This window comes from Silurus meridionalis, chromosome 23 (assembly GCF_014805685.1).
Source record: "Silurus meridionalis isolate SWU-2019-XX chromosome 23, ASM1480568v1, whole genome shotgun sequence".
In the NCBI taxonomy this organism is placed as follows: domain Eukaryota; kingdom Metazoa; phylum Chordata; class Actinopteri; order Siluriformes; family Siluridae; genus Silurus; species Silurus meridionalis.
The window spans coordinates 20,195,789-20,212,054 of NC_060906.1; the positions used below are offsets into that span (position 1 = coordinate 20,195,789).

The 16,266-nt window shown below is 38.8% G+C and overlaps 1 protein-coding gene across 1 annotated transcript in view; it reads right to left on the minus strand.

The window, feature by feature from the left end:
• The window catches only part of pex7 (peroxisomal biogenesis factor 7), a 40,001-nt gene extending 24,219 nt beyond the window's left edge, over positions 1–15,782 (minus strand). The window contains exons 1-5 of the mRNA XM_046836822.1: positions 15,491–15,782; positions 14,623–14,680; positions 14,378–14,528; positions 13,708–13,785; positions 12,718–12,826 (exon numbers count right to left, since the gene is read on the minus strand). Of these exons, the coding sequence (XP_046692778.1) occupies positions 12,718–12,826; positions 13,708–13,785; positions 14,378–14,528; positions 14,623–14,680; positions 15,491–15,596 (502 nt within the window). The 5' untranslated portion in view covers positions 15,597–15,782. The remainder of the gene's footprint in view (positions 1–12,717; positions 12,827–13,707; positions 13,786–14,377; positions 14,529–14,622; positions 14,681–15,490) is intronic.
• Between the last annotated feature and the right edge of the window lie 484 nt (positions 15,783–16,266).

Sequence of the window (16,266 nt, forward strand, 5' to 3'; positions counted from 1 at the left end):
TCTGGTTCCTCTCAAGGTTTCTTCCTCATGCCACCTCAGGGAGTTTTTCTCTTGCCACAGACAAACGTAAAATTATAAGGAACAAACGTATAGGCACTAAACCTATACATTCTTTTATAACCGCTTTATCTTTGTAAAACTGCTTTGAGACATTGTTGAGTTTGGGGAACAGAGGATCGCTGTGTACAGCTTTTTTTTTTTTTTTTTTAGATAAACTGTTCGTTTTAAATACGACAATCAGCAAATGGTGGTCCTGCCAACTTCTCTTGCGGGTTCAGGCTGTGCACTAGTGCAGTAATTGCTGTGCACATGCTAGGACAGCAAATGCAGTTCGAATCTAAATCCTAGAAATATTCCCTCTCTGACTATATTCTGCAGAAGCCTGTGAACCATGACGTTCATTTCAAGGAGCATTTAGCTATAAGTGGATGAACAGCAGAACTGCCAAGACGATGCGTCGGTGTTCCAGCTAGACACTGAATTTCAGCAAACCTCCTTCTCTCTCTCAGTGTAAAACCCTCTGTGGCCTTTATTCACGTAAAGAAAAACTCCTAAAAGGAGGGGATTGCCTCGTTAGGCTCTGTAATTTAACATTCTGTAGTCAGCAGTTAGTGAATCTCTACGTATCCGTGGAGACCTGCGACATCAGCACCATTTACAGTTCAGAGCTGAAAAACTGTTCAGAGCTGACCAGAAAAAAAAGAACATCATTCTAGCGCTATTGATTATTGTACATATGTTCCGAGTTCAAGTCTGTGCATCAATGAACTCATCAAGCATTTAAATTCACTTTGAACTTTTCCCCTGCTGACAGACCTGAATCAAGTTGACAGGTAATTATTTAGCATTTAATGGTCTGGGCAAAGAGCAGCCTCAAACGGTGTAGGGCAGGGGGTCTTCATAACTGGTCCTTAAAGGTTCTAAAATACCAGTTTGTTGTTATCATTTCACCAGTCACCATGAATGTGTACGGCTATACCAATTTCAAGAGTGAAATGTTGCCTGTGTAACTGTCAGTCCCAGTGAAGGAGGCATGGCCTCTGTACTGGTTACTCAGTGTAAGGAGATGTGGCCTGAATAGTTGCCAGCCCTAGTGAAGGAGGTGTGGCCTATCAGCCCTAGTAAAGGGGGTGTACCTGTCAGCGACAATGGGGGAGTTGTAGCTTTTCTACCAATCAGCCCTAGTGAAATAGATATGGCCAGTCAGCCATAAAGAAGGAGGTGTGGCTTGTGTACCTGTCAGCCCTAGTAAAGGAGCTGTGGCCTGTCAGACATAAAGAGGGAGGTGTGGCTTGTGTACCTCTCAGCCCTAGTGAAGGAGGTGTGGCCTGTGTAACTTCCAGTGATAAAGAGGGAGGTGGGGCTTGTGTACCTCTCAGGCCTAGTGAAGGAGGTGTGGCCTGTCAGCCATAAAGAAGGAGGTGTGGCTTGTGTACCTGTCAACCTAAGTGAAGGAGGTGTGGCCTGTGTAACTGCCAGTGATAAAGAGGGAGGTGTGGCTTGTGTACCTGTCAGGCCTAGTGAAGGAGGTGTGGCCTGTCAGCCATTAAGAAGGAGGTGTGGCTTGTGTACCTGTCAGCCTAAGTGAAGGAGGTGTGACCTGTGTAACTGCCAGTGATAAAGAGGGAGGTGTGGCTTGTGTAACTCTCAGCCCTAGTGAAGGAGGTGTGGCTTGTGTATCTGTCAGCCTCATTAAAGTAAGTGTGGTGTAGCCGATGTGCCAGACTCAGTCACAGTCAAAAAGGTTTAGATTTTGTGCCTCAGTGAAGTTCGCACCAAACTGTAAGACTTTAAAACCACTCTGATCTGATTATTTTTTTTTTGTTGCTTGAAAACATCTTGAAATATACGCTTAATTAAAAATCACTTATCCAAACATACATTTTAATGTCTCAGAGAATAAGCTAATGCAATACAAAAACCACAAAAAAACCCATACCCTTACCCAGCTTTTATCATAAATCCTTAAAGCACAGTAGTGAAGTGTCTCATAAACTTTCCATGCTTATTTGACAAGCATTTACCTTTCTGCATACTAAACAGGCTTTTGCTTTGCGCAGCTAAGCACAGAGCAAACAAAATATTATTCTCATTGACAATTTAATCTCACCGCTCGAATAAATGGCCTCAATTTACTTAACTACCACTCGAGAGCTTTTTTACGCAGACACGATAAGCAGCAGTCGATCAGAAAAGCCGCAGTGCTGAGCTCGGGCCAAATAAATGCTTGCACCAAACTAAAACTAGCGTCTATTGCGGAATATTGTGTGTCCCCAAATGGACAGATTTATTCCCGGCTTGGTGCATTTCATGGATCCTCATTAGAAGGACAGGAAACTTCTGTTCCTGGAACTGCTGCCATCCTTGTAAAGTGGATTGCCGAGAGTCCAAAAGAAACAAAGTTCGGAAGATAAAATTAGCATTTCCGGGGATGCGGCGTTCAGTTCAAACCTTTGATTTGCAGCCCGCTCTGCTCGCTGCTGACTTTAATTGCGCCTAAATGCATCTCTCTTCGAGATTGCTGGCACACCAAGCCTTCGCCTTTCAAGCTTTCATGACACGGCTGTCAGCCGAGGCTGAGGAAGTTTCGTATCTGCAGTGTGTGGCGGGGGGTTGGTGGGGGATGCAGGGCCGCTGATAAGCTTTAATCATGTGGTAGCGCTATTGTTTCTCTCCGCAGCTCTTCAAAGCAAACCTTCTCTGTAAAATGACATTATCATTCAACAGTGTGCCACATCGCTGCTCGACTACAAATCAAGGTGGAAACGCAGCACTTAAGAAGACTCGTACTTTAAAATCGGCACAAGCTTTTTCTAATAATTAACAAGGATATAATGTCGAAGAATGTTCAGTTATTATTAGGTGATATACAAATTCGCAGGATCGCAATTGTGGCTTGTGACACGTTAACATAAAAAAAAAAAATAAATAAAAAAAAACGTCTTTACGTTTATCCTTATAATTCAGTCCCTTAGTGAGAAACCCTGAGAGAAACCAGACTTAAATATGAACCCATCCTCATTGTTCACTGATGGAGACTTGAGTAGAAAACAGGTTGCGTTCTCTTCAATTGGAGGCCACTCTGTGCAGCTAGGGATGGTTTCTCCTCAACGCCTTGGGTGGTTCCATGAAATTTAGGAGTAAGAACGGGAGCTTTGAGAATGGGTTTCGACTGTAGTTAATGTCAACAGACTCAGGACTACAGTTTGCTTCTGATCACCATCACTGCACACCTCAACATCATATATCTGCCCTAAATGGACATTCGGTGCAACCCAGATGAGGATGTGGTTCCTTCTTAAGTCTGGTTCCTCTCAAGGTTTCTTCCTTATGCCATCCCAGGGGGTTTTTCCTCACCACAGTCGCCACCGGCTCAATCATCAGGGACAGACTTACACTTATAAAGAACATATTCATTTTTATCACCACATTTTCTGTGTAAAGCTGCTTTGAGACAATGGTAATTGTTAAAAGCGCTAAACAAATAAAAATGAATTGAACTGAATTGAGTTTGTGGTCAATTATGCTCTAAAAAACGTAGAATCTCCGAGCTATTGGAATGTTCTAACTTTTAAAACATATACATTATTATTATTATTATTGCATATTTAAAAAAAATCTTACAGCACTAGAGCTATTGAGGGTTAAAAACCAATAATATTCTCTTGACTGACAGTTCATCTGATCAAGCAGCAAGAAAATAAGCAATATACGTATATCCCAGCTAGGTTGAGTCCATGATACACTAAAATTTCAAATACAGAGGTTTTGTATATGTGTGGTTTGGCATATTGCAGCCAATCATTAAACTCAAAGTAGTGGGAGGAGAACAATATTCAAACAAAATATTAGCATTTACTATCAAAAATAAAAACATCTCAATAGTTATTCAGAGCTCAAAGAATATGTTAAATTATGTATCAACACGATACGTACAGACGTTTGTAGACACCTGACCATATTTAGTCTTCGTGCGCTATGTTGAGGAGGTTTTACTAAAAATCAACATACATTTGCATAAAGCATCTATATTTGTCCATGCGCATGTTGATTAGAGTATTAAAAACTTGAAAAGTATTCATTTGAGGTACATTTAGAACAGATAAAAATGTGTGATTAAGTTGTGATTAATCGCGAGTTATCTCGGGACAAACGTGCAATTAATCGCGATTAAATATTCAAATCAATTGCCAGTCCTGGTATATACGCTATATGGACAAAAGTTTGTGGACACCTGATCATAAGATTGGTATGTGCTTTTTAAACATCTACATAAAGCACCAGTTTGCTGTTATAATAACCGCCACTCTTCTGGGAAGATGTTTCACTAGATTTTGCAGTGTGCTTGTGGAAATTTGTGCTCATTCAGCACACTTGGATGTTAGTGAAGTCAGGTACTGATGTAGGTGAGGCGAGGCGAGGCAAGGTGGCCTAGGGTGCGGTCAGCGGTCCGACCCATTTACAGTAAATCATATCTTCATACAAAGTCATGCCAGTTTGGGTCAAAGTTCAAGCAAAGGGAACTTTTTTTGCTATCACATCCCAAGACATCCTATACAAATGGTGACTTCATCTTTGTGGTAAAAGATTGGGAAAGACGCACATATAGCTGGAAAAAGCAGGGATGCCAAAACTATTGTTCATATTCTGCGTTTCAACAATGAATTTTTGTATTCTGTGTATTGTGTATCTGTCCCCCACTGGTTGCAATTTATGTGGCGAGGACATTTACTTTAGTCCTGAGCTCTTTGTTCCGTTATGTAGCTTTACGTTGTGCCGATGTAGCTCTATGTTGTTTAATGTAGCACCAGGGTTCTGGAGGAACGGTGTCTCATTTCGATATGTGCCGCGTCAGCTATATATGGTAGAAACGACAATAAAAGCTTCTTGACTTTAGGTTATAATGTAATTGAACCACAATCCCATATGACTAGACCCAGACAACACAATGTAAAGCCATACTTTATAAATATTGAGTATTGAATGCAAACATTCAGCTTTATCACTTTGACGAGAGAAACTCATTCTGGGCCACATTCCTGAAATCGGAGGTGTGAACCTCCAGCCTGAAGTGCTCTTTTATCTTTGAGTAAAGAACAGAAAGTAATTTCATGGTAGTGTGAATGAGGAGGGGCTCACATTTAACGCACGTGAGTGCTTGCTCGATGTACCAGGAAACCAGTTTAATGCATATTAATGGGTAACATTGGTTTCAAACTTTGGTTGGTTGAACATGTGGAGTATGTTGCTAGTCATCTGTGATTACTCATTTAAGGGTTTAATTTATCTACTTTGCTAAGTACTCCTGCCCAGTTAAAATCCAGATGTTGCTATAGCAACATCAAATCCAAGAAACACTACTCATGTATGTGAAATAGTTAGAATAACACTTTTATCCGAGTGTTTTCTTTCTTTTTTTCACTGATGATGATGGACATACAAACAATTCTAAAAGATTGTTATAAAATTAAGCTCGATATGTAAAAAAAAAAAGAGACTTGGTACATGTGGTTATAGGAAGCTTATTATACAAGATTAAACACTGAGTGGCCTAATGACATGGTGTTATTGTTTTGTATTCATCATACAGTGAGGAAAATAAGTATTTGAACACCCTGCTATTTTGCAAGTTGTCCCACTTAGAAATCATGGAGGGGTCTGAAATTGTCATCGTAGGTGCATGTCCACTGTGAGAGACATAATCTAAAAAAAAAAAAATCCAGAAATCACAATATATGATTTTTAAACTATTTATTTGTATGATACAGCTGCAAATAAGTATTTGAACACCTGAGAAAGTCAATGTTAATATTTGGTACAGTAGCCTTTGTTTGCAATTACAGAGGTCAAACGTTTCCTGTAGTTTTTCACCAGGTTTGCACACACTGCAGGAGGGATTTTGGCCCACCTCCACACAGATCTTCTCTAGATCAGTCAGGTTTCTGGCCTGTCGCTGAGAAACACAGAGTTTGAGCTCCTCCAAAGATTCTCTATTGGGTTTAGGTCTGAGACTGGCTAGGCCATGCCAGAACCTTGATATGCTTCTTACAGAGCCACCCTTGGTTATCCTGGCTGTGTGCTTGGTCATTGTCATGTTGGAAGACCCATCTTCAATGCTCTAACTGAGGGAAGGAGGTTGTTCCCCAAAATCTCGCAATACATGGCCCCGGTCATCCTCTCCTTAATACAGTGCAGTCGCCTGTCCCATGTGCAGAAAAACACCCCAAAGCATGATGCTACCACCCCCATGCTTCACAGTAGGGATGGTGTTCTTGGGATGGTACTCATCATTCTTCTTCCTCCAAACACGTTTAGTGGAATTATGACCCAAAAGTTCTATTTTGGTCTCATCTGACCACATGACTTTCTCCCATGACCTCTGGATCATCCAAATGGTCATTGGCAAACTTAAGACATGCCTGGACATGTGCTGGTTTAAGCAGGGAAACCTTCGTGCCATGCATGATTTCAAACCATGACGCCTTAGTGTATTACCAACAGTAACCTTGGAAACGGTGGTCCCAGCTCTTTTCAGGTCATTGACCAGCTCCTCCAGTGTAGTTCTGGGCTGATTTCTCACCTTCCTTAGGATCATTGAGACCCCACGAGGTGAGATCTTGCATGGAGCCCCACTCCGAGGGAGATTGACAGTCATGTTTAGCTTCTTCCATTTTCTAATGATTGCTCCAACAGTGGACCTTTTTTCACCAAGCTGCTTGGCAATTTCCCTGTAGCCCTTTCCAGCCTTGTGGAGGTGTACAATTTTGTCTCTAGTGTCTTTGGAAAGCTCTTTGGTCTTGGCCACGTTAGTAGTTGGATTGTTACTGATTGTATGGGGTGGACAGGTGTCTTTATGCAGCTAACGACCTCAAACAGGTGCATCTAATTTAGGATAATAAATGTAGTGGAGGTGGACATTTTAAAGGCAGACTAACAGGTCTTTGAGGGTCAGAATTCTAGCTGATAGACAGGTGTTCAAATACTTATTTGCAGCTGTATCATACAAATAAATAGTTTCAAAATCATATATTGTGATTTCTGGATTTTTTTTTTTTTAGATTATGTCTCTCACAGTGGACATGCAACTACGATGACAATTTCAGACCCCTCCATGATTTCTAAGTGGGAGAACTTGCAAAATAGCAGGGTGTTCAAATACTTATTTTCCCCACTGTACTACATCCTAATGATAAAATTACTTATACCTCATAATTGTATTGATCTTTCTGAAAGATAGAACAAAAATAAATCATGCATGTTCCTCACACAAATGATGCACCGACCAATTCTTATAATTAATCATTTACCCAGTATAAAGAGACACATTAATCCAACATAGCACAACCTGAAACCCAGCTGAAGCACTACACCACACGAGCATAGAGCAGCATAGAGTGTGCTTTGTTTTTTTTATGACGGGCTTTACAGCATGTTTGTAACCTTTATAAAACGCTGCATCAGCAGAAGCGCAAACGCTTTTTCCGTGTGATCAAATTCAGCGTCGTTTCAGCATCGGGGCTCTGGGCATTGATTTCCAGACATCTCTCATTTCACATGTGTTTATGGCTCTGGCGCTCCTATTTTAATAAGAAAGAAAAGAGCTTTCCATCATTGTGTCAGAGTGTAGCATTGTGGCTAAATTTCAAAACTCTGGACGATTAAAAAAAGAGCAGAAGCAAAAACGTGTGCCTTGATGTAATCACTTTGAACCTTATTAGTGACTGCACATTAAAGTGAGCTGTAAAAGCTGAATGCTGTTATTCACGTGCCCATCATAGTTAGAATATGCGTTTGAAATGCTTTTCTGCTCACCACGGCTGTAAAGAGCGGCTGTTTAACTCGCCATTGCCTTTCTGTAAGCTCTAACCATTCCTCTCTGACCTTTCTCATCAACACCTTTCAGGTGAAAATGCAAGTCAACTAACCCCAATTAATGTTTTCAAACAATTGTAGAATCTGTGCCACATATAACTCAGGTTATATAGTGCGTATATAGTTAATAGGGGTAAAATAGCGATAATATATTGCTTACTGCGTGTATATAAATAATTCACACCTAGGGTTGCAAAATTCTGGGAACGTTCCATAGGAATTACCAGGAATATATGGGAATTAATAGGAATAAACCTGAAGTTTACAAAATTGCAGGTTTGCCTGTAACAGCTAACTTAAATGTAGTTGATAAAAAGCAGTTTGCAGGATCATTTTGGTTAAAATAACCGGATTGAATGCAATTTCAGTGGAGTTTCATCGATCACATGCACACAGCACACTTACTGCAGGACTACTCAGGCCACGCCCCCTACATGCACTGGGAATTCCTCCATAACATACGACATTTCTTTTAACAAATTTATATAATTCTTGAATGTAAATTATATAAATATTACATAAAATGATGTTTAAAACTCCCTTGTGCTGTGTGTAATCACGATTAAATCAAAGTCAAAAATGTCAGTTTTAAAATATTAATGTGCATGCACATCAGCTTTTGACCAAACAAACGTTTATATTTATGTTTGTATATGATACAGTTTATATACATTTTCTCTAATTTCTAATGAATTCCCATAAATTCCCGTAAATTCCTGAGAACTTGGAATTCCCCCAAATTTCTGTAAAGTTACCTGAAATTCACCACCCCTTCGCATCACCATTCACAACCCCCAAATAAAATTTGTGAATAACTATAGTTTTATATATATAACCCAAAGGCTGTGTTTCACCATATATATATATATATATATATATATACACACACACACACACACACACACACACACACACACATATACACACACTTCATGAACACAAGAAATTGTTTTGATTTTAAAGAATGACAAATTGTTTGCAGTTATTTCCTCCTGCTCTACAGGCGTTGAGAGCTTTATTTCTGAAGCACCGATGCTCAGCAGGGTTGTGTGTTGCTTTATTTGGAACACAGCCTCTGGGTGAAACAGTGAGGTACTGAAGCGCAGGAGCTGCAGATTCTCTGTGTGAGCTGATAAGATCAGAACAGAGCAGCTGGGAGCTGAACAACTTCAGCACACGATGACAGAACCTTGTGATTCGCTCAAGAAGTACGTGCATGTACACACACACACACACACACACACACACACACACACACACACACACACACACACACACACACACTGCCAAGTGCTCTCCTTTTTGATAACATAAATAGTTTTTCATATTTCCCTTAAAAGAATAACCCATTTAAATAAAATAAATAAAATAAAAAAAAAGATTGGACTCACAGCACAGGTGTGTGTATAACTTGCAGCAAAATACTGACCTAAAGTTTGGAACTGCAAGAAACTGTCATCTAGGATACTCAAAAACATCTGGTGGAAAACTACTGCACTACAGTTCACAGCTGTCCCAAACAGGACAGACTGTGATTCACATTGCCATGATCATCACAGAAACAGTTCTCATCCATCTTGGTCTTCTCCTTACGCATAGTTCTTTACTGAATGTATAAAGTGTTTACACTTTACAATATATTTCTGAATAAACCATGTAGGCTGCATCAACACTTCATTTGTCGAAGCTGTTTAATATCTCACGTCACACTACAACGTTATACAAGCTATTTTTAGTAGATGAATCAAAACCTATTGGACCAAATCCCACCTTTTAACAGAACCATGTCACTGATGAGCACAATTAACTTAAACCTAATATGATAAACCCTGGTTACTCTATAAACTGACTTTGTAGGGCACCATTGAAGCCCTCTGCTGGTCAAAATATAAAACTGGTGAAAAGTTCAGTGTAGAAGTTCTCAGACGAGTGACTATTATACTTGTAACTTATTATGGATCAATGAATCTTGAAAAATATGGATGTTTTATGCAATTGAATGTTTATTATTAGTAAAACCATATTCAACATGAAATCCAAATATTATTGTAAATGTTTTGAAATAATAGTGATGTTTTAAATGACGTAAATCATCAGGTCCCCAAACGGAACTTTTGCTACGTTTCCACACGGACGGTTTCAATTGCCGGACGTGTGCACCATTGGCGGAATTTGTTGCATAATTTGAGACTTGGCGTATCAGTGAAACAATGTTTCGTGATTAAAGATAAATTTTCAAAAGAGTTTATTTTTTAATATCTACATAAAGTAAATTAATTTGTGTTGCGTTTAAGGTTTTCACCTCTTAATAAAAATAATGCTTTCTGATAATGCAAGAAAGATCGACTATATAAAAATAACCAGTAGTGTGCTGTAAAGAGTTCCTATACTTTATCAAAGATTATCTGTGTTCAAATACCTCAAGTTAAATTAAATGTGTCTGCATGAAGTGAAGTTTCGCTACAGTAGGCTCCAGAGCACCGTCACTCTAATCTGATAATGAAATTCCTTTTTATTGTATTTTTTTTATTACTGAATTTAATAGTTTTTGGTGATTTGTCTGCTGCAGCTCAATTAGATTACTGTAATGCACTTCTGCATGAATGCCAACGTGTCCATTAAGAAATTCCAGAAGCCCAGGACCTAATAAAAGATGGAAAGTTCAAACACACTAGCTCTATCCTAGGTATATAGGATAATATTACACATATATACAGTGTGTAAAAAATTAATCGCAAAAATCGCAAGAGTAAGGATTTCAGGCTCGAGGCCAAATTGTGACGTCTAGACGACTGGGTCAGGCATCTCCAAAACTGTAGATCTTGTGGGCTGTTACTTCGTCTGCAGTGATTAGTATCTATCACAAGTGTTCCAAGAAAGGAACAGTGATGAACCGAAAACAGGGTCATGGGGTCCGAGGCTCAGTAATACACGTGGGGAGCGAAGGCTGGCTCGTGTGGTCCGATCCAACAGACAGAAGAAGTTAATGCTGTTGATGATCAGGACAGTTTTGGCAGTAAAATGGGGACCAACACAATATTAGGTAGGTGGTCATAATGTTATGGCTGATCGGTGTAGACATTTGCACAGCACTGTATTTCAGTGCAATCCATTCCAATACTTTTGCTCAGACTGAAAATTGGGTGGTTACTTCCAAGTGAAAACAGAACAAGATGCAGTTATCAGGGAGTGAAAGCTAAATTCTGATTTATCGTCTCACAAGTAACTTCTGATCCAAATCCCAAATGCCTTCAGTGTATGGCAAAAACATGTTTAAATAATAAATTAAATAAATAAATAAAAACCTGCTCTGGCTGTCCCAATACTTTTGCACGGTAATGTTTTCCTGCGAGATTAAAAACAACGAGAGAGAGAGAGAGAGAGAGAGAGAGAGAGAGAGAGAGAGAGAGAGAGAGAGAGAAACAAAGAAATGGTGTGTGTGTGTGTTTGTGTGTGTGTGTGTGTGTGTGTGTGTGTGATGGGGGGGCTGCTCAGTGTACTGTATCTTCTATTTTATTTCTACTATGCATTTTTTTTCAGTATTTTCTTTTAGTATCTTTTGTTAGTGCTCAGACCATCTTCAAGAAATTATGCATTAAGAATCCTGATTCATTATACTACACATTTACATCTTTATTATTCCTTGTAATCACAGGCTCTGATCCTAAAAAATCTAGATCTCCCTATCATATTCAATAGCAGCTCCTGGGGCCTATAAACACCAACATCTGTCCTAATCAGACTAATACCATCCAAATGCCTACAAGCTCTTGTGTCACTGACTGCCTATGGTTTAAATGATACAGATTCAAGTTTTTATTACTTGCATATTGCCATTAACATTGGCAAACCATTAACTTATAATGCCTCTAAAATAAAACTCGAAGATTGGATAGAAAAAAATTAATTGAGTTCATTCTCCCTCATGCTGAGTCTTTACTTCAACCAAACTCTGACTCTATATATTTATTGGTGTTTTACAACATGCATGCATCTCCAGCAGTATTTGTGTTTGTAAATGAACAAGGGGTTGTTTGTTATATCGGCATTTATACAATGCCATTTTGCTGCTCCTTTTTTTACATTGTACTGTGCTATGCTATTTCTTTAAGTAAGTACTATTTGGGTACCCAGAGCTATAAAGAGTACCTAAAAATCATACCTGATTAAAAGTATAAATACTTTACTGCAAAACTACACAATAACAAGTTAAAAGTCACTAATTTCAATATAGTTTTTGATTTGAAAAGTATCAAGCGTAGGCTCAAAGACGCACAAATCCTTAACACCAAGAACACATGTTAGTGAAAAGATAAAAATGGCTGATTTGTGAGGTTTTATTTCCAAAATACAAATCAAACTCTCCACATCAGAACTGCATTAACCAACAACACAACAGACTGTTCAGCATGTCGGACTGGAAATGAAGATCAAAGAAGTCGCCAAATAAAAAGCAATCTTTCAAAAAGGGATTTTCAATTAACAAATAACATTACAGTATCATGTCACATAGAAGAAGAACCATTAATATTCAATGGGCAAATTTAATTACAGAAAATGATTTTAGATAAAGTCAAACCAAATACCCAGAGCTGACTGACTGATTGCAAAATGTAATTGGTAACGCTGATAATCCATTCAAATGTAATGGAGTAAAAAGTGCAAATAGTGAATCACAAAATGTAGTTAAGTAGAGACTAAAGGTTGCTTATATCTTTTATACTCAGTAACTAGAAAGCAGCCAAAAAAGTACTTAAGTACAGTAAGGAAGTACATTTACACAAATACTTGACACCACTGTTGGAGAAAGTGCAAAAAATTTAACAATGCCAAAACAGCACTTACCTGAAGTTGAAGCGAAGCAGGCTGGGATGTGTGGAGACCAGATGGTGCTGTATACAACTCCCTCATGACCCTGAAGTGTGCACAAGGACTGAGGACACTCTGGGTCCCACTGTTAGACAGACAGACAGACAGACAGATGGACAGACGGACAGACGGACGGACATTTCACTGTGATATATTTCACAGCATACAAAACATTGAACCTTTTCAATTGGGCTAAAGTGTAACAATAATTAATACTACTTGCTGTCATAATAACTTCCACTCTTCAGGGTAGATGTTCCACTAGATTTTGCAGGGTGCTTATAGATTTGTGTCTAATTTATATCGTGTGTTCAGTAGGTTTGAGGTCAGAGCTCTAAAGCACACACTGAAGATGTTCCACTTTAGCCCATATACAGTATATTCTCATGAAGCTCACATTGTGTGCAGGAGCATCTTCTAGTTTAAGTGAATGAGAATTTTACATGCGTGGAGTGGTAAGAGTTGGGAAGAACCACACATGACTAGAAGAGTCAAGTGTCCCAATACTTTTGTTAAAGTAAAAAACCCTGGTGAAGAAACTTCACTTTCACCCAGACAACGTTCGACAACCTGAAAACATACGAGGTCATGTTTTATTTAAAGCGGCAGCCGATGGCTTGTGTGTTTATTTGTGAGTTGTCTACATTTCCTAGATTTACGTTTTAATATTTAGATTTACTAAAATGTTAAAATGTAACTAAGTAATATGTCTAAGTACAAAGATAAATATTTATATTTAAATGTTTCCTTAAGAAATGACTAGACCTGGACCAAACACTCACACTTCACATTTGCGTTTTATCTACACATATTTTTGTACATTCAATGCTGATCTTTAATAAAGCTCTCTTTCAGCGTTGCATGAGGATCTGAGAGTGAGCAGGTATTGTGTTCTACAGATGTAACTGATTGGTGATGTATGTCAAATATTCCAACTTCAGGTCAGGACTTGTGCAGCTTTCTCACCACTTTGGCTGTGTGATCCCAGGATCCTGATACTACCAGGTTCTCGCTCCGTGTCTGGCTCCAATCTACTGCATACACCTGCAGCACGCACACACACACACACACACACACACACACACACACACACACACACACACACACAATGTAATAAAGCAAAGGATTCAAATTGTACAGCACATCAGCAGAGCATCATTTTCATGTCATGTCATGTCAGCAAAAACATAATGGAAAATTCATTCAGTACAAAAACGATACATAGATGCTATAAGACAGCGGTCCCCAACCTTTTTTGCGGCACAGACCGGTTTAATGTCGGACAATATTTTCACGGACCGGCCTTTAAGGTGTGGCGGATAAATACAACAAAATAAAATGATACGACCATAAAAACTGGTATTTTCTAAACATAATAATAAACGTGATAAATCCGGTGAGAATCCGTAAATTTTCCAAAATAAAACAGTTCAGAAACAGATAATAAATAAAACGCAAATAATGTACGTTATGTATTCTTTGTGTGTGGCCCAGTACCAATTACAATTGCAATAGTGAAATGAAATAATTTTTTTTTTCTTTTATGCCCCCCAAAAAAACTCATTGAATCGTTTGACATGCAGTTTCTATGCAGTGTGTACCGCACATCTCAAATCCTATACATGAGGCATTTCACCTCTTGAGTATGCTCCTTCAGCACTCTGATAGGACCTTGTGGGTTGGCGGTGTCCCAAATCTGCAGCGAGCCATCACCGGCTCCGGTCACCAGCACATGCTCATTGTTCTCGCTCCACGTCACGTCAAAAAGCCCATCGTTCCAGTCGAAGCTTTGCGTTAAAGTAAAAACACACAGAACAGGGTTAAAGGCACTGTATCAAACTATGAATAAACAGAAACGGAAAAACTTTGCATGGAATATACCTTCTAATGAGCACAATATCCGACTCCCTCTGCTCCAGGACTAGCAGCGCTCCACATCCTGAAACATCCAGCAACATTTTAGTACTTGAAATAACATTTCAGCATACATACTGATTTCTATGATCAACACAAAACATCGTCCTTGATTTATTGTTGGTTTTTATTCTACATGATTCAGTTTAGAGAATAAAAAGAACATTGGTGAGGGAAAGAGCATTTACAGCTGCTATAATGTCGAGTGAACTTTTACAGTCATTAGAACCGTATGGCATTCACAACATTCCTTTTGGACCAAATTGCTACATGAAAGAGCAAGTCAAGTTTATTTCTACAGCGCTTTTCACAACAGACATTGTCTCAAAGCAGCTTTACAGAAATCAACAGTGAAGGTGAACGATGTGTGTTTATCCCTGATGATCAGCTGTGGTGACTGTGACCAGGAAAAACTACCTTAGATGTTATGAGGAAGAAACCTTGAGAGGAACCAGACTCAAAAGAGGAACCCATCCTTATTTGGGTGACATTAAGAGTGTGATTATAGTCTTTAAACAATACAGAACACTGGAGAGTGAGAACTAACATGAGCACAGGAGTGTGTGATTATCAGTAATGTTCTTATACAGTTATTTGTGTTTATAAACCTAGGAGCTACTGAGCAACTCATAAAATAGCTCAACATTTGAGATCATTGATGATCATTACAAAGAGCTATTCAAGTGCAAAGTAAGAGATGTTCACATATACTGTGATTTTAATTGACAATGCAATTAGAAACTATTAATTGTTGTGTCAATGGACGTAGTAAAGTCTGATCTATTTTCCTCTGAAAGAGCTGGGCGTTGGTAGCTTGAAGCTGTACTTTAAATACCTGCTATGCCGAAATACTGAGCTGTTGCACAGGCCAGTGAGTTGGGAAGAAACGGGGACATTTCCACCGCATAACCGTGCCGAGCTGGATATCGGAACCACTTCATCTTCCCACTGTTTCACAAAGAACATGCAGAAAACCGCTGATTTATAATATCCACTGCAGGATATCCACCTAATACAACACGTACTGCAGGATATTATTATTTCACGGTATGTGTATGTTAAAACAGCCACCGCTTCACGTTTTTCTACTACTTCCGTGTTTTGGTTCTGGGGGAAGACAAATACCGCGTACCTTCTACACATGCGCACTATGTAGACTATAAGGCAATGGTTTTATAACGCGTTAGGTAGTGCACTATCTAGTTAAAAAGGAGTGAATTGGGATTAAACCCAAGTGTCCAGCGCTGATTGGTGAATTCGTTTATTCGGGACGTTTATTGACTGAGGAGTTTATAAAGCGGCTTTGTGTGTCAGATGAACAAAACAAGCGAACATTAATTAATTATATATGGATTTTCAAATATGTTTATATAAACATAAAAAAAATATATAGCATATCATCATTGCAAATCGCCAAGAGTAAATTAATTACTCAATTAACCAGTTCCCGGATGTTACACTTGGTTATATAACATTTATATATAAATAAATAACAGTTGCTATATAAGTTGAAAAAGGGCCACAGCACTGACTTGTTGGTTTAAGCTGTTAAATAAGTGCCAATTTTATTATTATTATTTTGGTGTATTCAGTTGTAGTATATAGTTTCTC